At 32.6% G+C, this 22,156-nt stretch overlaps 1 protein-coding gene and 1 non-coding gene across 14 annotated transcripts in view; both read left to right on the top strand.

The window, feature by feature from the left end:
• PCNX4 (pecanex 4) overlaps positions 1-22,156 on the top strand; it is a 48,203-nt gene that overhangs the window by 21,309 nt on the left and 4,738 nt on the right. For all 13 annotated transcript variants that reach the window (XM_074290275.1, XM_074290268.1, XM_074290271.1 and 10 more), the window contains 4 exons: positions 3,317-3,680; positions 11,586-11,689; positions 13,109-14,148; positions 21,314-21,500. In XM_074290275.1, the coding sequence (XP_074146376.1) occupies positions 3,317-3,680; positions 11,586-11,689; positions 13,109-14,148; positions 21,314-21,500 (1,695 nt within the window). The remainder of the gene's footprint in view (positions 1-3,316; positions 3,681-11,585; positions 11,690-13,108; positions 14,149-21,313; positions 21,501-22,156) is intronic.
• On the top strand, positions 18,721-18,825 carry LOC141559178 (U6 spliceosomal RNA). The gene has a single exon (XR_012487260.1). It is a non-coding gene; the product is annotated as a U6 spliceosomal RNA (small nuclear RNA).

Raw genomic sequence — 22,156 nt, forward strand, 5'->3', positions numbered from 1 at the left:
TTCATCTAAAATTTGTCTTTTCATATCCTTTGACCGTTTACCAATTATAGAATGGCTTGTATAGATTCAAGCCAATTCTCTATATATTTTACAAATGAGCCCTTTTTCAGAACCCTTGGATATAACATTTTTTCCCAGTTTGCTATTTCCCTTCTACTCTTGTTTGCATTGGTTTTGTTTGTATAAAAACTTTTTAGCTTAATATAATCAAAATTACCATTTTGCATTCCATAATGTTCTTGGCCACAAATTCCTTCCATCTCCACAGATCTGAGAGGTGAACTATCCTTTTGTTCTTCTAATTTGCATATAGTATCACTCTTTATGTCTAAATTCTGAACCCATTTCAACCTTATTTTGATATAGCATTTTAGGTGTTAGTCAATGCCTCGTTTCTGTCATACTAATTTCCAGTTTTGCCAGAAATTTTTGTCAAATACTAATTAGAAACTCTAATTAGAATTAGAGTTCTTAACCTGGGATCTATAAAACTAAAAAAAAAAAATTGTACCCGCTATTGTGTCTCAGTTAAATTTTAACTCTGGAGGGTGAGTATTGTTAATTCCAGGGTCAGCACTCTATCCACTGTGTCACCTAGCTGACCCTTGCCACTTAGCAGCCCCTTATATTAATTAATTATATTTCTTTCTATCAGTTAATATGTATCATGTTTTCTTGAATTTTTCATTTTCATGAAAGGTATAAGTAATTTTCTAGAGGTATAAGTAATATTCTATTACATTCTTGTGCCAAAGGTTGATTCATAATTTCTAGTTAATGGGTACTTGCTTTGTTTTCAGCACATAAAGTTCTGTTAGGAATATTTTATAAAGGAAGGATCTATATAAATATGTGGCCAGACCAATATTGGGCCAAATCTTAATAAGATCAAATTAAATAGATATAAATGTAATGTTTCACTTGTATAACTAGGTAGCAATTCATTTGACAACTTGTGAGCTCTCATGCACTCATATCTATTGTATCAAAGTTATATTACACCAAATAAAGTTCATGTGCTCATACATTACCATAAAATATAATTTCCAAGGATAAGAAGGCAAGGGTCAAGTCAACAAGCATGTATTACTTAATAAATATATTTGCTATGTGCCAGGCACTGTGTTAAGCAGTAGAGATAAAAAAGAAAGGCAAAAATAGTTCCTAGCCACTATGAACTCATGATTTGCTGGCTAAGTCAGCATATAAATAAAGCAACAGATACCCATACATGAATTGAAGGCAAATGCAGAGGGAGAACACTTATCATTGAGGGATGCCAGGAAAGTCTTCTTCCTGAAAGTAGGATTTTAACTGAGATTTTAAGGAAATCAGAAGCTAGAGAAGGGAAGAGAGAGAATTCCAGGCCTGAGAGGCAAGTAACCAGTGAAAATGCCCAGATTAGACAATGGATTATTTTATTTAAGGAGAGTGAAGTATAAGAAGATTGGCTTTAAAAGCCAAACAGAGGATTTTATATTATATCCTGGAAATAATAGGAAGCCACTGGAGTTGATTGTTAAAGGGGTGACAAAGTCAGAACTATGCTTTAGTAAGGTTATTTTGACAATTGGGTGGAGGATGGACTGAAGTAGGAAGATACACAAAACAAGCTATTGCAATAATTTAAGTATGAAGTGATAAGGAAGACATGTGCCAGGGTAGTAGCAATATAGGAAAGAAAAATGAATGTAAGAAAGATTTTAGAAAGGTAGGAACCACAGGAAGGGTACAGTAAAGCAAGGAGTCAAGGATGACACTTAGGTTAGGAGCCTGAGTAAGTGGAAAGATGGTGTGCCTTTAACATTAAAAAGAAAATGAGGCGAGGGAAAAGTTTAAAGAAAAAGTTCTATCATATGCTCTGTAACAGTTAGATCCTGTTAGATTGTACTACTCACGTAGCAGAACAACATTTAAGGAAAGGCATGTATAAGCTGGAGAATGTCTATGAGAAGGGTTCATTTTGGGTTGTATGGGACAGGAATATCAATATGCATGTTAAAGTCCCTGAGTGTGAGGCTAGAAGATAGAAAGGAGAGAAGAAATTCAAACTAGGCACTAGACTCATGGAGGAAGGAGAATGCCCTTTTGTTTGAGTTATAAATTTGTGTAGTATGAACTTCAAAGGAAAGGATGGCAGGAGAAGGAGAAACTGGAAGGAAGGAGCAAAGTAAAGTCTGGCATTTGGAAGGAATAAGAAAGGAAAAAGTATAAAAGAAAAGGAAATTAGATAATTATATCACTGGCATTCCAGAGAACTCAGAGGAAGGGGGAGACAGATTTGAAATGGGAATTAGCAGAGTAGAATTAAGATAGATAGACATAAAGAAGTTAAGAATTTACCATGGAGAAGGGGATTTGTATACTAAGAAGTATAAAGGAATAAAAGCATATTAACCATTGAGCAGTATAAATTTAGGGAAAGCAGAAAGAGGTCTGTTGAGGAACTCAGACATTACATTGTTTAAGGTTTTCCCTTGAGTTTCACAATCTTGGTAGGTGGTGGTAGTGTATTTTATGAGACTACCTACCTCTGAGCAGGCTGGGTGGAGTGGAGGAACCTCAGGAGATGGCAAAATAGCTTTCTTGTTCTGGAGAGGGCCTTGGGATACCTCCTCAGAAAGTGATTCAGATCTGGATGTAGTTCTAGGGCAGAGTCAAAAGAGAGAACTACACCCCATCCCCACCTTACCACAGACCCCTGTGGAAAAATCCTTTTTTTTTTTTAATTTTTTTCCCTCTAACCTCTTCTAAAATCCTAAAACCCTTGACACTGGGAAAAGTCCATTTACCTTCTGTGTTTTAAATGTTTAGTTTGTCTGTATAAAGAATGTTAACTACAGGCTTTTTTTGTGTGGTCATACTTTTTGAAAAGTGAAGCTGTGATGAACCAGTTACAGAGAAAATGACCACAGAGATGTGAGAGTTCTAACTGACATATTTTACTAGAGCTTGTCTCTGACTGGGATTGAAATTCAAAAGAAGAGGATTATAAATCTTTTGAAAGAACTTCCCATAACAAAGAAGGGCTTCTATACCAAGAAAGACATCTAAGTAAAAAGTCAGTGGAAAAATGGAACTAATAGGAGTAAAGAAACAATTCCGCTCCCCACAGCCAAGACTTGATATAAGAAAATAGAAACAAAGCCATCTAAAATGAAATGTGTTGCCTTGGAAAGTAGTAGATTCTCTCTAAATTGCAAATATTCAGGCAAAGACAGTCTGTTAAGTCTGAATTAGGCCAAATGTTCTCTGAAGTCTCTTCCAATTCTGAGATTCTGTCAAATAGTTTTTATATTTGTTTTTATATTTGCAGGTTGGCATGATTCGTGATCGAGTACTACAGTTTATCACCAAATTGCAGTTTGCTGTAGCTGTTCTCTTGACATCATGGACAGAGAAAAAACAGCGTCGAAAATCTACCACCACTTTAATTACCCTCAATATAGTGTTCTTGCCAGTTGTAATGTCCTTCATAGTTCTTTCTACACTACTTTCTTCTCCTTTGCTTCCTCTCTTCACCCTTCCTGTATTTTTGGTTGGGTTTCCAAGACCAGTTCAGAGTTGGCCGGGACCAGTAGGGGCAACAGCATGCATTTGTCCAGATACAGTTTATTATGAACAAATGGTTCCTAGTCTGAGTGCTGCACTTGGATCTGCAATGGCAGCTGGTAGTTTAGGTAAGTGATTTATCTGTATTTGAGCATTTTCATCTCTAAATTTAGTTTAAACAACATTCTAAAAAAAAGATTATCTTTCTCAAGGGGAAAAAAACCTTGAGCCTTTTGAATACACTAGCATGTAAAAATTAAATTAAAATAAAAATGATAGACCAGAAGCAAAAAAACAAGTTTACCTTTCCTTATTGAGATGAACAAAATTACCAAAGTGTTTAGCATCTTTATTTTTATTAAGATAACAAATGATAGTGGACAAATTAAAAGTATTCATCTTACTGATTGAAATTGATTTGTGAACTCTATCACAGTTCAAGATTCTGTCCTGTAATCAAAACACAAATATTTTTAAAAGATTTGCATGAATCTGAGGCAATAGAGAAATTAAAGTACCTGGGAAGAATTAGATTTTTAAAGACAATCAGCATGGTATTGAAAATTTATTCACTCAATCAGTGAACATGTTTTAAATATCTACTGTATGACAGGCACTGCATGCTAAGTACTGGGTCTATAAAAAGAGACAAAAGATCTTCACTGCCCTCAAAAAATAAAATATGAACAAACAAGCTATATACTAAATAAAAAAGGAAATAACTCAGAGAGGAGAAGTGTGAGAATTAAACTCCTGTAATTTGTAAAGGCTTTTTTGTAGAAGATGAGATTTTAGTTGGTATTTGAAGTATCCTCAAGGAATTGAGGAGGGAAAGTGTGCCAAGCATAGGGGACAGCCAGCAGACTTTCTCAGAGCCCGTAGATGGAATGTCTTGTTCATGGGACAATTAGGAGGCCAGTGTTAGTGGACTGAAGAACAACTGGCAGGAAGTTAGAGGTAGGAAGATTGGAAAGAGAGAAAGGGCCTAGGTTTTCAAAGGCTTTGAGTTGCCAATAAATCACTTTGTATTTGATCCTAGAAGTGATAAGGAACCTCTTGAGTTTATTGAATGTAGGTGGTGACATGGTCTGACCCATACTTTAGGAAACTCAATTTGGTAGCTAAAGCAGAGGATGGATGCAGGTGGGGAGAGACTTGAGGCAAGCAGGCCCACCAGCAGCCTATTGTCCAGCTATTTGATGATACTAATAGTCTCAGAGTTGGAGGAAAGAAGACAGCATTTCTAAGAGATAGTAGAAAGGTAAAATTGACAACAGTTTGGATACCTGCAAGTGAAAGTGAGGTGAGAGATGGTAAGGTTCCAAGATAACTCCTGGGTTAGGATCCTAAGGGACTGAGAGAATGTTGTTGCCCTCTACAGTAATAGGGAAGAGAAGAGTTTAGGGAGAAAGATAACAAGTTTGCTTTTGGACTTGAGTTTAAAATGTCTGTTGCACTTCCATTTTAAGATATCTAAAAGGCAGTTGGAAATGTGAGATTGCAGGTGAGCAGAGAGATTAGAGCAGGATAGGTGGATTTGAGATTCATCAGCATAGAAATAGTAATTAAAACCATAGGAACTGAGGAGATCACAAATTGGATAGTACTGAGGGAGAAGAGAAAAGGGTCCTGGTGTCCTGTCACATCTATGGTTAGGGTAAGTGTTCTATATGAGGATCTAGCAAAGGAAACAGTTAGATAGGTAGGAGGAAAATCAAGAGAAAGTAGTGCTTTGGAAACCCAAGAGAAGAGAGTATCAAGGAGGAGAGACTGCAGAGAGATCAAAGAGAATGAAGGCTGAGAAAAGATTTGGCAGCTATGAGATCATCAGTAATTTTGGAGGGAGCAGTTTGGGTAGTATGATAAGATCAGAAGCCGCATAAGAAGAGAGCAAGGGGATAAAAATGGAGATATCTATTGTAGCTAGCCCTTTCAAGGAGTTTAACCACACAAGCAGAACAGAGGATAAAAGTTAACAAGGAGGGTTTCTTCAGGATAGGAGAAACAGGCAGTTTTGTAGGTGGGAGGGAATGACCCATTAGACAATGAGATATTAGAAATCAATAGGAATGATAAAGAGGAGTCAGAATGAAATGGGATCACTTAAGTGAGTAGAGGGTTTAGTCTTGTTAAGGAATAAGGCCACATAAGGTAGAGTGAAGGAACAGAGATGGCAGAAAGCATAAGGGTTCCATGAGACAAGAGAAAAGAGGGAGCTTTTGGCAAGATGTCTTTGATTTTTTAAACATGAAGCAGTGATGCCAACTGAGAGTGTGGTGAAGGGGGGAGCTGTGGGAAGTTTGAGGAAAGCTGAAAAAGTGTGGAAGAGTTTGTGGAGTGGGGGATAGTGAGTGGACAAGGCAAGTATAAAGGGATTATCTAATGGCAGTGAGAGCCCCAGTGAGATGTAACATAAATGTGTAATGGACTCAGAACAGTCTTGATATTCTCTACCTTTGTACACTAGCAAATGTAAAGGAATGAATAGTAGTGATCCAAGATTGAGATTTGGAAGGGAATATAGTAAAAATTAGAGAATATAGTAAATATATTTCTATATAGAAAATATGTTCCTATATTACGAATATAGTAAAAACTAGGGCCAGGATACCAGGATAGAGTAGCAAGACAGTCTAGTTGGCCTAGAAGAAAACTTACTGGTTGAGGGATGGCCGCATCAAGAATGAATAAATAGCAGGGAAGCCAACGGGGAGCTGCCTTTGCAGTGAGGAAAAATGGAGAAGAGGGACTCATACTCATGGCCTTGTTTTTTTCTTATAGTTGAGTTGTGGTTGTGGAGTCAGGAAGATGTGGGTTCAAGTCTTCTGCCAGACATTTTGCTTATGGATAAGTCATTTAACTACTCTGAGTTTCTGTTTGTTTATCTGTACCTCACAGGGTTGTCATAAAGATAAAATAAGATTGTAGGTAAATGTTCCCTAAAAATATTATGTAAATATGAGTTTTTACTAGTATTGTTATTGTTATTTTAATGGGAAAGGAATGGGAACTGACCATATGTCATATTGAAAAATATAAAAAGTTTGTGTGACCAGGTTGTTAAGGGATGAAAAATAATGCTAAAGAAATAAAACTTCTTTTTAGGTAATTTTGTCCTTTGTCCTTAGCACTCCTATCCTGTCCCCCAAGTAAATATAATACTAAGAATAATGATTTTTAGGAAGAAAATTGAATATTTGGTGGAAATGACCTTATTATCCTCAGATAATATGGCTGCATTGCAGATTTTCCACCTTGTACTAATTGTACAATAATTCTCAAGTTCATTTTGAAGAAAAGATATAAGCTACTAGCAGATATGTAGGCTCATTATATTTAAATACTACTGCTAACTTTCTGGCAAGTTGATTTTAGGCATGAAAAGATAATATATTCTCTACTCTGGTGAAAAAATTACTTAAAATTTCTCTAATCATGTTGTAAAAGAATTTGGAAAAAAAAAAAAACTTATAGAGAAACAAGAACCAAAATCAGTCTTGGTATCAAATTGCTTTTGTCAAAAAAGAAAAAAAAAAAAAAGCTGAATTAATATAGTGATTGCCTACTTAATTTCCTTTTTAAAATATATTAACTCAGTTCCTACTTTGCTGTACAGTTTAAAAAGATTATCATTATAATAATTGAATAGTTCTGGGTAGGATCTTTAGTGATAGGATTGATAATAACAAAATGATAGGGTAGGGAGAAAGATAAGATTATATCGTCTAAGGTCCAGTTTTTTAAACTGTGGGTCATGAATCCATATGGGCTCTCAAATAAATGTGGGGGGTGCAAAATTATGATTCATTACCAGTAAATATTTGATTTGTATACTTACATAACATGGGATCAAATAAAAATTTCTTGGACAAAAAGGGTTGCCCGGGAAAAAGTTTTAAAAAGCCCTGCAATGGTTTCCAAACTTTATATCATGATAATTCCTCCTTTTTTATAAGAAAAAAATCATGCCCTCTCCCCATTTTTCATAAAAGAAATCTATAAAAATAATTTTCTTAGCTCATTTTTCATTTAAATAAATTAATATTTTACTACAAGTGTATAACATCAAACATTGAATATACCACAAAATAAGATACATAGATATTGTTAATAACTGAGCAGATAGGTGCTATAGTGCCTAGTTTCTTAAACTGTGATTTAACATGGAGTTGTAATCCCATGTGGGATCTTGTAACTAAATGTGGGGATTGCAAAATTGTGCAGTAAATGTTTTATCTGTATACCTATTTTATATCCCTGTATACCCATGATCACATAAAAATTTCTCAGGTAAAAAGGAGTTACAAATTTAAGAAGCCCTAGAATGGATAGACTTCTGGGCTTGGAATCAGAAAGACTCATCATCTTGAGTTCAAATCTATTCTTAGGGTTTTAATAGCAGTATGATCCTGGGCAAATCACCTAACCTTTCTCTTTGCCTCAGTTCTTCATCTTTAAATTGAACTGGAAAAAGAAATGGCAAATCACTCTAATATATTTGCCCCAAATAGGCTCTTGAAGAGTCTGACACAAACCAACTGAACAACAACATTTGTTAAAATCATTCATAATTTTTATATTTTATGGCAGTTATAGTAATGTTATTAATGTGATAGGTGGAATTTTTTTTCCCTTAACTGTTTCCCAAAACATGATATAATAACATTGCTCCTCATAATTCTTTTCCAAAAACTAATTAAGAACAATATTTTATCTTTCAAATAACTTTTTTATTTTCTTATTAATTTTATAATTATAAAATTTTTGACAGTACATATGCATGAGTAATTTTTTTAATAACATTATCCCTTTTATTCATTTTTCCAAATTTTCCCCTCCCTCCCCTAGATGACAGGCAATCCCATATGTAGTAAATGTGTTACAGTATAACCTAGATACAATATATGTGTGTAAATCCAATTTTCTTGTTGCACGTTAAGAATTGGATTTCGAAGGTATAAGTAACCTGGGTAGAAAGACAGTAGTGCTAATATTTTACATTCAATTCCCAGTGTTCCTTCTCTGGGTATAGTTGTTCTGTCCATCATTGATCAACTGGAAGTGAGTTGGATCTTCTTTATGTTGAAGATTTTCACTTCCATCAGAATATATCTTCATACAACATTGAAGTGTACAGAGATCTTCTGATTCTATTCATTTCACTCAGCATCAGTTCATGTAAGTCTCTCCAAACCTCTCTGTATTCATCCTGCTGGTCATTTCTTACAGAGCAATAATATTCCATAACATTCATATACCATAATTTACCCAACCATTCTCCAATTGATGGACATCCATTCATTTTCCAGTTTCTAGCCACTACAAAAATAGCTGCCACAAACATCAAATAACTTTTTAAAGGGAAAATATAGTGGGTGAAGTCATCTTCACAATGACTAATACAAGCGGGGATATAACATAATAAATGCTTGTGAAATGAATTTCATTGTTTATATCTAAACCAGAAAGATTACATGTGGGCCATAGCAAAGCTGTCTATAATAAACGCCTTCATGGTCCATATCAGAGTCTTAAAAAGTACTTTCAGATGTACTGATTGTAATGCTGGTAACATTTGATATCTGTAACATGATCAGTTAAGCTTTCAGCTATGTGCACTGCTAAATATAGTAATCTGAATGATATTTTTTAGGGCTTTCTATCAAACTATGTTGTAATTAATGCAATTATAATTGTTTACAGCTTTGGATAAATCATGTGTTTTATAGTTTGGAAATCAAGACCTAGAACAGAGATTTGAAATTGCTATTTAGAACACTTGCTCAATAGGAATTGATAATTGTTCTTAAAGTTTCCAATTCTGTGTGGTTTAATGACATACATTTCAACAACTTGAATCCCTTCCCAGACCTTCCCCCTGCCCCACTTCCCCATCTATTTCCACTGTTTGTCAAATGAAACACCTATTATTCCATGAGTTTGTCTAAGATTTCTGAAATATCTCTCAAATAATAATAAATTATCAAGTTCAATTTTCTGTCACAAGACAGAAATTAGACCAAAATTACTTTATATCCATAGCAAATAGATTCCTTTTTCATTTAGAAATATGTTGGCCTTTAAAGTAAAAATTGCTTCTATATACTAGTCAAGTGATAGCTGAACAAATATACTTTCTTGTTTCATTTGCAAGTCAAATACTTTTAAAATTGAAAATGAATTATATAAATTGCTAACTTTTCTAAAACTATCTTACTGACTTATAAGTATGAATTGGAGAATATTGAATTTATTTTAAATATTTAGCTCAGAAATATTCCCCAAACATGCAAACTTCAAGAGATTTTATACTATAAAAAGAAATTCCTTTATCTTTTATCTTTAATTTTATTGCTTTAAAAGGGGGCAGTTTCTTTCTTTTGCTTAAATACTCTTTGAAAGACTGGCTTAAGAAAGGCAGTATTTTTTCAATGATATAGAAGTACCTTGTGATATGCTCCCATATTTCCAAAAAGTCTTCCTTTTAATGCACCATTTTTAGAAGTTTATTACTTTTGTAACAATTTTAAAAACTGTATCTTCTTAGTCGTTTCTCAACACAGAAGACTGATTATTTATTAAGCATTCAATTTATCCAAATTATATTAGGGATTTTATTTTTTAACTAGTGCTATAGATTTGCATTTCATTCTAACAGTAATTGACATTGTTATTTTCTAGCCCAATGCAATTATTTTTTATATCATTTTCATTAAAATTCTGTTATATTGAAATTTTATTAGGATTTAGCCTTCTCAATAGTTTGCACAGTCCATCAGTAAGCATTTATTGTTTCCTTTTTGCTGAAAGTTTGGGCTACAAAGAAAACAAAAAATAGTTCCTGCCATCCTAGAGCATACATTCTAAAAAGGGGAGAGAACAACATATAAGTAACTATATTCAGACAAGATCTTTACAGAATAGATGGAATGTCATCTGAAAGAGAAAATGTTTTTGCATTAAAAACTGACAGGACTAGGGGAGGCCTGCAGAATGTGAGTCTTAAGACAAGCCTTGGAAGAAGTCAGGGAAACCAGGAGATAGAGGTAAGGAAGCAAAAGCACAAGAATAGGAGATAGAGTGTTCTTTTTTGAGGAACTTCAAGTTAAGTCTCTGTCACCAGATCTTGAGATGTCTGTAAGGGAGTAATAATGTGTAAGAAGATGGAGAGGGTCTGGTTCTAACAGGTGTTGGAATAGACTAGACAAGAAGCAATGAAATTGCTTCTTGGGTAATGGTTGTTTGAGTAGTTAGTCAATAAATATTTTCTGAGTTTGTGTGCCAGGCAGTCTACCAAGTGCTAGAGATAAAAGGAAGGCCAAAATTACAATCTCTATCCCCATTCTAGTGAAGGTAAATCACTATGAAACCTATCATAGTGGGCAGCCAGTACAAGGGCACTGAGAAGGAGATACAGTATTCTCTTTGGTAGCAGGTAAGTGGAGGGTGGTAGTAAGATGTAAGAAGAGAACTGGAAAGATAGGAAAAGCTCAGGTTATAAAGAGTTGTAAATGCCAAATAGAGGACTTTATGTTTCATAAGGTAATCAGGAGTCACTAGAATTCATTAAAGCAGGACATGACATAATCCAGCCTATACTTTAGAAAAAGAACTCTGGCAGTTACCTTAAGAGGATAGATTAAGAGTGGGGAGAGATTTAGAAGATTGTTAGAAGATTTTTCTAGTACTTCATGTGAGTATTGATCGACCTGAATTAGAGTTGTGACTTTGTAAATGGAGAGAAGAGGATGCATATAAGAAATGTAGTAAAAGATAGAAATTTGATACTTGCTTCTAGTTTTGTTTTGTTCCCTCTGGAAATTTGAAAACACTTTCATACATAGCATAATGGTAAATTAAATCATGTTTTAACTGATTTTAAGGCCTTTCCTTGTACAAAATAGTGGTTTATTTTCTATTTTTAACAAAAGGGTAGCAGGAGTTAAAAGTCAGTCTCCAAAACTCTCCCATAATAAAAATGAGCTATCTAAATTGCACATAAAAATAATTCACCTTTTTCTATCCTATTTTAGGTCTTCTTTTACCTGGGTCACATTATTTATGTCGCTTTCAAGATCGACTTATCTGGATTCTAATTCTAGAACGAGGATATACCTATTGCTGTATTAACATTAAGGTCAGACCACTAAGTTTCTCTTTAGAGTTAACATGTTACATGTAAAAATGTTTCTGTGATCAATTTAGTAGCTATTAAATACATAGCAACTTGGAATAAATCTGCTTTGTTTTTTTTTTAATTTGAAAATACATATTTTAAAAATGAGAAATATTGATATCATGTAGTGTTATCCGATTATTAGTTGGCAAAGAAGCTACATAGATAGTCACCTCTTTTCTAAGTCCCATTCTCTGTGATTTTTGTTCAACCAATCAGCTCTAGAGTATAATTCTGTAATAGTGTTTGGCTTAAGTAGACAAAGTAAACATTGTACAGAGAACAGTATAGTATGAGCTTTTTTTAACGTAATACAATAGGTTCAAAATGTTCCTGATTAAAACTGTCACTAACAACCTTATAAACAAGAATAAACAGAAAATCATGTCATAATATTAGAATAATTCTTCCTTCTTTGATGTACAGTTAGTATATGGTATTGAAGTATCATGTAATATGCTACTAGACCATTCTAAATAGAATTTCTTTGGCCTTAATTTTTTTTTACCAGTTAGACAATTATTTATGTTTTTTTATAGCAAAGTAAAAAGCTTCCCTATGCAAATAATTTGTTAGCTTAGCCTATTTGAAATCAGTATGTTTAATAGAGGGCATTGATTGTTTTGAAGAAGAAAAAAAGATTTCCAATACTAGAATATAATATTCTAGAAATTGAAGTTAACTATCTAGTTAAATAGAAATATGTATATGTATAAAATTAAATTATATTTAAATAATAAATGATATTTGAATGTTTAAATTAAATATATATGTAGAAGTTATTAAAAATATAATTGTGCTCCTTCAAATGTGGTCTTTCAAGTTTTTATGATTGTCATAAAAGTAAAATTGTTATTCATATTTCTCTTTGTTTGCCCATAATGTCCCTAAATACATGTAGGTGGAGAAACTAAAGCAGAGAGATTAACTGACTTACCTAAGGCCATACAAGTACTGAATTGTAAAGCTAGGATTCAAATCTGAGGTCTTCTAAATAAATCCCTATCTTCTTTTACCATATCTTGCTGTCCCTAAATTTAAAAAATAAAGCTCTTGATTTAGAAGTGATGCTATATTTTTATTAAGAATACATAAATATTTTTAAATTACTATCTTTTTATGAACAACCCAAAACCAATAACATTTTATTAAAAGCCTACTATGTGGGGATTACAAAAAAGATATTAAATGCAGTCTATGCCCTCAAGGAGCTTGTAGTCTAAAGGGGGAGACAACAAGCAAAGACAAAGAAATACATATAAAGAAATTATAATACAGGATAAATAGGAAAAAATAGAAGACACTAGAATTAAGAGGGATTGGGAAATGATTTTTGTAAATAGTGGAATTCACTCAAGAAGTTTTTGTTTCTTCTTTCAGGGATTAGAATTACAAGAAACTTCGTGCCATACTGTTGAAGCTAGAAGAGTTGATGAAGTTTTTGAAGCAGCCTTTGAGCAAGAGGAATATGCAAGAGCACTTCCCCTCAATGAACACTTTGGAAACATCTTAACACCCTGCACTGTTCTACCTGTGAGACTGTACTCTGATGCCAGGAATGTTTTATCCGGTATCATTGATTCTAATGAACATTTACAAGCATTTAAAGATGACCTCATTAAAGTACTTGTGTGGATACTTGTACGACATTGCTATAAAAGAAACAGAACACCAAAAAAACTTGATGAAACTAAAAATAATGGTATGCCACCTCTAATCAGGCAGCCTGAGTGGAATAATTCACCATACCCACAAGACCCCAATGATTCAGATAGTTTAAATTTAGAAACATTTGATGAGTGGTCTGATAATGACTTTTTTGATGATGAGTCCACCACCAAAAAAGACAAAAAAGAAAATGGGCAATTGAAAGTTTTGCCAAGTCCAGTTTTACCTATTCCAGGATCAGTGGAATCTCAGAGCACAGATGCTAATTCAACAGAGACAATTTCAGAAGATAAACTATTTAAAGCAGTTGCATTGGGCCTTCCTGCTGTTGACAAAGGAAAGCAAGTAGAGATGACACACTTTCCTCTGTTGGAATTTAGTTGTTCTCATTCACAGCTGTTAAGTATACCAGAAGAATGGAGGTCTAGTTGCTTGCCCAAATCCAGAATTAATGAGATGAAACAGTTATTTCCAGAAGACTGGTACAAGTTTGTTTTAAGTCAATTGGAATCTTTTCATCCAAAAGAAAATCTTTCTAATATACTTGAAGACATAACAAAGGATGAAGTTTTGAAAGACTTATATATTCATGCAGTGATGTCTTGTTATTTTAGTTTTTTTGGAATAGACAGTGTGGTCCCTAGCCCTAGCCACATATTTAGAGCTTACAATAGTGGCATTAATTGGTCACTTGGTTTGGACTGGCTAACTGAAAAACCAGAACTGTTCCAGCAAGCATTGAAAGCATTCAGGTAAGAAATAATTTAAGTTCCTTTATGCCATGGTATTCCTTGAGGTCCTATTCTGAGATGTTGTATTTGGCAAGTAGCCCAGTATTTTTTAATTCTATTAATGTTGTAGAAAAATAAGTTTTTAATTTTTTGGTTTAACATAAGACAGGTCCCACTAAACACCCCCAAATTCCTAAGAAATACATTTCTTAAAAAGATTTAAACAAAGCTGCCAAGTAATGTCATTGCTACTAACTTTATAAATCACTGTCCACTTTTAGAGTTTGCTGATTGTTAGAGGAAAGGAAGGGCATGTGCTTGAGCTTTGGTAACATGGATCAACTATCAATACAAGAAAATTCAAGTGGATGAAGAATACCTGTTGACATGTAACATGCATTTCAATGGACAAGCTATACAGTGTGTCAGTCATTAATATGCCTTGGACAGACACTGCAGATTTGACAGTGAGTTGGATGTTGAATTGTACAGGAAGAGATGGGCAAGCTGAGTTAGTGCTCTCGACTCAAGAGGCAGATGGCGGTTTAGTGGAGATAGAATGCTGGACCTGGAGTCAGGTTGAGTTTAAATTTGGCTATAGATATTAGCTGTGGGACCCTAGGCAAGTCACTTAACCTCTGCCTGCCTCATTTTCCTCCATCATAAAATGGGGATAATAATAGCATCTATCTTGTAGAGTTGTTGTGAAGAACAAATGAGATATTAGTATTTTAAAACATTTAACAGTGCCAGACACATAGGAAATATTTAAGATAATGTTGTTCAATGGAATATAGAGGTGCATGGTAAAAAGCCATGCACACTATAACACATTACAAATTAGAGGTAAAACAGGAAAAGCTATACGTAAAGCATAATCAGTTAATACAGTAATAACAGAAAAACAAATCTTGAAAGACTTGAAAGAACTTTGATCCATGAATTGGCCAACCATATAATTATACGTATTAAAACCAAAAACATCCAGAGCTGCATAATTATTTCAATAGACAGAAAAATATTTGACAAAATAAAATATTTATGAGAAAGTATATTTACTTATGCTAAGACAAAAAACCCTAACGTATAGACATAGAGGGGTCTTTTTTTTAATATCACAAAAATAGTTGTCTAAAACCAAAAGCAAACATTATTTGCTATAGGATTACATTTTCTACTTTTCCATTAAATACGATAATAAAGTAAGGATTCCCACTTTCTACTATTAATTGACCTAATTGTGGAATAATAGTAATAAGGATAAGAGAAGAGAAAGTTCAAGAACAAATAAGACTCCATGTTTCCTGCTAATATTATAGTTTACCTAGAAAATTCTATTTTCAAAGTGTTCTTTTAAAAAAATAACTGGAGTAGAGCAATATTCATTGCTTATGTCTGAGTCATGCTAATATATTAAAATGACAGTACTGTTAAATGTTAATAAAGTTAATCTTAAATTTTATGGCTATACCAGTGAAATTCTCACAAGAATACTTTATAGAACTTGATACAATAACAAAATTCATGTGGAGAAATCAGGGATCATCAAAGTAAATTAATAAAAAGATATAGGGATGAAAGGGGAATAGCCCTTCTAGACCTTAGACTATATATGAATGAAGCAAAATTATCTGACATTGGTTAAAAAATAGAGAGATAAGTGCATATAACATACTAGATAGAGAAAGAGGTAACATAAATTGTGGAATTCAACAAACTAGTTTCCAATAAACTAGAAAATGCAAATTATTTAGGATAGTATTTTCTGTTATCAAACAAAAAGTACTATTTTTTAGGAAAGCAGTCTGGCAAAAAATAGACTTAGATCAGGAAAAAAGCAGACCATAAGCTTTTCACATCAAAGTCTTACATGTTACATACATTTTAAAACTGTTTCCATGTATTAATCTTTTTATGCTTTTTAAATTTTTAAAAGAGATACTAAATTGTGGTTATGTTTTAAAAAGAAAATACTTCAATAAAATTTTATTTAAATAATAATAAATTAAAATAATAAATAAATAAATAGAAATTATTTTTATGCTTTGAAAAGCAAGTTCTACATCATGGGTACTCACACTTTCATATGAAATCCTCTCTAGACTATATATGGACATGTTCATTTTATTTGACGTTTGTTAACAACAAAAAATAAAATGGAGAGAAAAAATGAAAGAAATTACCTAAAGAATATCATTACATAAATATATGACCAGAAAAGAAAGAAGCTAGTCACAAAGCAAGAGTTATGGAAAACATATGGATAGACTGTTGTTATTTAATTGTTTTTCAGTTGTGTCTTGACTCTTCATGACTCCATTTGGAATTTTCTTGGGAAAGATTCTAGAGTAGTTTGCGATTTCCTTTTCTTTGTTTTACATTAGAGAATGGCAAATAGGGATAAGTGATTTGCCTCGTCTCATACAACTAGTAAATTATCTGAGCCATATTTGAACTCAGGTCTTCCTGACTCCAGACTCAACATTTATCCACTGTGCTAATTAATTGCCCTGCAGACAACCTATGACTCCTTAATTGTATGTGTACAATGTTAAAAGAACTCAAGGAAGGCCTCAACCCATCACATTGAATATATTCCCTGTGGTGTATTTATAAGAGGACAAAGACAGTAATTATGGTGTGGGCAGTGTTAAAAGTGGTATTTTAGGGGCAGCTAGGTAGTGCAGTAGATAGAGCACCAGCCCTGAAATCAGGAGGACTTGAGTTCAAATATGGCTTTAGACACTTAATAGTTCCTAGCTATGTAACCCTGGGGAAGTCACTTAATCCCAATTGCCTCAGGAAAAAAAAAAGTGGGATTTTAAGAGCCAAGAATGATTTGTTAAGAGCTATTTTGTTATCTATCTACCACTTTCATAAAGTCAAACTATACTTAAATATGAAAATATCTGTAATTCTTAAGAATGTTACCATTTAGTAAAGTATACCTAGATAGAAGACTTAGGAATGAACCTAAAGAATAAATAAAAGTTGGTATGGAGAAGTAAAATAGGGTAATGATCTCATACAAATGAGGTATGAATAGAAGAACTACTAGAATAGTGGGTGGGAGGAGGTAGAGGGCTGATAGTGGCAACCTTATTCTCCTTAGAATTGGTTTGAAGAGGCAATTTACATCTAGAAGGTATAAAAATCTTCTTAGCTTACAGAGAAATATGAGGGCAAGGGGATTGGATAAGTGAGGGACTCTTAGAAGACTGTATAGATCAAGAAATAAGAGGGTAAATGGAAAGGATAAGAGAAGGGTAGATAGAATAAGAAATAGGAACAAGGGGAGAGGCCAAAGGAGGAGTTCTTAGAAAGGATATGAGACAGTGGTCAGTAGTAAATTTGACTGAGTTAATGATGGGGTGAAAATAGAGGAATAGAAGGATAAATAAAGAGGAAAAACAGGATGGAGGGTAATACACAAATAGTAATTATAACTTTGAATGTGAATGAGATGAACTCATAAAATAAGTAAGTAATAAAATTAAAAACCAGAATCCAACAACATGTTGTTTACAAGAAGCACATTTAAAAATGAAAAATGAAAGATATGCATGAGTAAAAATAAAAGAGTAGAGTAAAATTTATTATACTTTAGCTGATACAAAAAAAATTACAGCAGGGTTAACAAATGATGTCAAAGTTAAAGCTAAAGTAGATTTTTAATTAAAAGAAAAGCAGAGAAACTACATTGTGAAAAAAGTAACAAATAATAAAATAACATCAGTACTAAAGATATATGCACCAAATGCTATGGTGGAAATAGATGGCAAAACTATAATAATAGGGTATTTCAATCTTTCCTTCCAAGAACTATATAAATCTACCTCCCCAAAAAATGAATAGAATCTTAGATAAGCTAGATACAATAAATATCTAGAGAGAATTGAATGAGAATAGAAAGGGAAAAAAACTCAGTGACACATGGTACCTTTATAAAAATTGACCATGTATTATTAGGTCATAAATACTTTATAGTTCAGTACAGAAAAGCAGAAATATCAAGTGCATCCTTTTGAGATCATAGTGCAATAAAAAGATATATGATATATAATAATATGTAACATATAAATATAAAATATAATCAAAGACTATGAAAACACAGATTTAAACACAATATTTAAAATGAATTATTTAAAATAATAGGCAGAGAGGTCCCCACCAGACTCCTTTTACAAAATAAATATGATGCAAAAACAAAATTATAGACCAATTTTGCTTATGAGTATGGATACAAAACCCCTACATAAAATACTAAGTAGAAAAAACTACAGCAATATATCATAAAAATTAACCAAGTGGAATTTATACTAGGCATACAGGGATGATTTAACACCAAAAAAACTATTAACATAATTGATTATATCAGTAAAAAAAAAAATCATGATTATATTGATAAAAGCAGAAAAAAACTTTTGATAAACTGACATTCATTCCTATTAAAAACACTTGAAAGTATAGATATAATTGTATTTTTCCTTAAAATTATAAGCATTTACCTAAAACTATCATCAAGCATTATTTATAATCGAGATAAGCTAGAAACCTTCCCAATAAGTTCAGGAGTGAAAAAAGAATGCTTGAGTGCTTGCTTTGGCAGCACATATACTGAAATTGGAATGATACAGAAAAAAACATGGTCCCCTTTGCAAAGATGACACACAAATTCATGAAGTGTTCTATATTTTAAACAAAGGATGCTTATTATCAACATATGTTATTCAATATTGTGTTTAAAAATACTGGCAATAGCAATGATAGGAGATAAAGAAACTGAAGGAATCACCTTGAAGAATGTGGTAATAAAATTATCTCTTTTTGCAGACTATATATTACCTACTTGGAAATTCCTAGAGATTCAATTAAAAAGCTAGTAGGAAACAATAATTTTAGTAAGGTAGCAGAATAACATCATATCAGCAGTTCTATAGATCATCAGCATAGCTCTACATAAAGAGATAGTAATACATATACCCCAGACAGCATTAAACGCTTCAGAGTATCTGCCAAGACCAACCCAGAAAGTCTTGAGAATAATTATAAAATGCTTTTTATACAAATAAAATCAGATTTAAATAATTGAAGAAATATCCATTGCTCATGGGTGAACAGAGCCAATATAATAAAAATAAACTCCTACCTATACTAATTTTAATTCAATGCCATTCCATTAAATTACCAAAAATGCTAGAAAAAAAATAACAAAATTCATTTGGAAGAATAAAAAGTCAGAATATTGAAGAATAATAAAAAATATAAGTGAGGGAGATTGAATTATAAAAAGTATCTGGTACTAAGAAATAGAAAAGTGGATCAGTGGAACACAGTAAACATACAATAGACAATAGTAACTGACTATAGTAATCTTGTGTTCGACAAGTATAAAGATTTTAAGCTTATGGATAAGAATTCACTATTTGATAAAAATTGTTGGAAAAACTGGAAAACAGTCTGGCAGAAATTGCATATAGATCAATTTCTTGAACCACTACCAAGATAAGGTCAAAATGGGTAAGTGAACCTAGATATAAAGGAAGATATAAGTAAATTAGAAGAACATAGATCATCATACTGCCTGTCATTATGAATAGAAGAATTTATGAAAAGCTAAGTAAACAGTATTGCAGTGTAGAAAATGGATAATTTTGACTTTTAAATTGAAAATATTTTATATAAATAAAATCAACGTAGCCAAGATTATAAGGAAAACAGAAAAGTGGGAGAAATATTTTATTTCCAGTTTCTAACATAAAGATCTCTCATCTCAAATGTGTAGAGAACTTTGTCAAATTTATAAAAATGTTAGTTATTCCACAATTGATAAATGGTCAAAGGACATGAAGTTTTTCAGTAAAGAATCAAAGCTATATGCCAGTGGTCCTCAAACTTTTTAAATAGGGGGCCAGTTCACTGTCCCTCAGACTGTTGGAGGGCTGGACTATAGTAAAAACAAAAACTTACACTCTGTCTCTGCCCCTCAGTCCATTTGCCATAACCCTGCGGGCTGCATAAACATCCTCAGCGGGCCGCAGTTTGAGAACCCCTGCTATATGTAGTCATATGAAAAAATACTCTAAACCATTATTGGTTGGAGAAATGTAAACTAAAACAACTTTCAGATATTATCTCACACCTATCAGATTGACTAAAATGATAGGAGAAAATGACAGTTATTGGAAGGGACGTGGAAAAATTGGAACCTTGTGCATAGTTAATGGTACTGTAAATTGATCCAACAATTTTGGAGAGCAATCTGGAATTATGCCGGAAGAGTATTTTTTTAATGTATATACTCTTTGACACAGCAATATCATGATTATAAAGCCTATTTCCTAAGGTGATATAGGGAAAAGAAAAAAATAATAAATGTTTTAAACTATCTGGCAAACTGGAAATGGAGGCGATGCCCATCAGTTGTGGAATGATGAAATACTAATATACTGTAAAAAATGATGAGCAGGTTGATTTTAGAAAAACATGGAAAGATTTGCCTTGGAAAAAAATGAAATGAACAGAAGCTATACTGATATATATAGTAACAGCAATATTGTTTGGAGAATAACTGAACACCTCAGTTATTCTAAGTATTATAAATACTCAGATCAGTTACAGAGGATCTATGAAGGAAGATACTATCCATCTCCAGAGAGACTAATAAATAGAAGTATTTATTGTATGATTGCATGCATGCGTGTGTGTGTGTGTGTGTGTGTGTGTGTGTGTGTTGTGAAATGATGGTCTTCTCTAGTATGCAGTGAGAAAGGAGTGAAGAAGATAGTTCAGAACTTAAAATGTAACAAAGAGATAAATTTTTTTAAAATATGCATTGTTGGTAGGGATATCCACATCAGTGATGATTGATTAGCATTATAGTAATGGAATTGAAAAAAAAAATCCTCTAATTAAAAGTGCTTAAAGTTCTGGTTCCTTTGTTAAAATTACATTAACTTGTGCTTATATTTTGGGTTGTCTGAAAACCTTTTTTTTTTTTTTTTTCATATGGCCTAATGTGGGTTTTGTTTTTTAACCACAGATAAGTTAAATAAATTCTCTCTAATATGTTTGCACAAAATGTATGTAATTCCATTGTAGCCCCTGAAGTATTGGACTAAATTCATTTCATTAATAAGATTAATCAAAAATATAACAAAAAGACTTTTGATTCTATATTTTTCAGGTATGCCTTTAAGCTTATGCTTGACAAAGCAAGTTTAGGCCCAATAGAGGACTTCAAAGATCTGGCTAACTACTTAGAAGAATATGAACATGACTGGTACATTGGTTTAGTATCTGATGAAGAGTGGCAAGAAGCAGTTTTACATGAAAAGCCATACCTTTTTTCTCTGGGGCATGATCCTAATATGGTAAGGGCCAAAATTTCAAAAATATTTTTGTTGCTTAAGTCAAGGTTCACTCCAAGAATCAGTTATTTCAAATATTATATTTCATATTTTATGTAGTTTTGGCATATTCATTTGACAAAATCCAACACCCATTCCTATTAAAAACACTAAGAGAGTATAGGAATAAATGGAGTTTTCCTTAAAATGATCAGTAGTATCTGTTTAAAAACCATCAGCAAGCATAATATGTAATGGAGATAAACTAGAACTATTCCTAGTAAAATCAGGGGTGAAACAGGGTTACCCACTATCAACATTACTATTTAATATTATATTAGAAATGCTAGCTTTGGCAATAAGAGAAGAAAGAGATTAAAGGAATTGGAGTAGGTAATGAGGAAATGAAATTATTATTCTTTGCAGATGATATTTTGGTATTCTTAGAGAATCAACTAAAAAAACTATTAGAAACAATTTACAACTTTACAAAAGTTGCAGGATCCAAAATAAAGCCACATAAATCAACAAAATCCAATATCATGTGATACAAAGAGAAATTCCATTTAAAATAACTATGTAGATAATATAAAATATTTAGGAGTCTTATCTGCCAAGGCAAAGTCAGGAATTATATGAACACAATTACAAAACACTTTGCACATAAATAAAATCAGATC

The sequence above is a fragment of the Sminthopsis crassicaudata genome, chromosome 2 (assembly GCF_048593235.1).
Source record: "Sminthopsis crassicaudata isolate SCR6 chromosome 2, ASM4859323v1, whole genome shotgun sequence".
NCBI classification, from domain to species: Eukaryota; Metazoa; Chordata; class Mammalia; order Dasyuromorphia; family Dasyuridae; genus Sminthopsis; species Sminthopsis crassicaudata.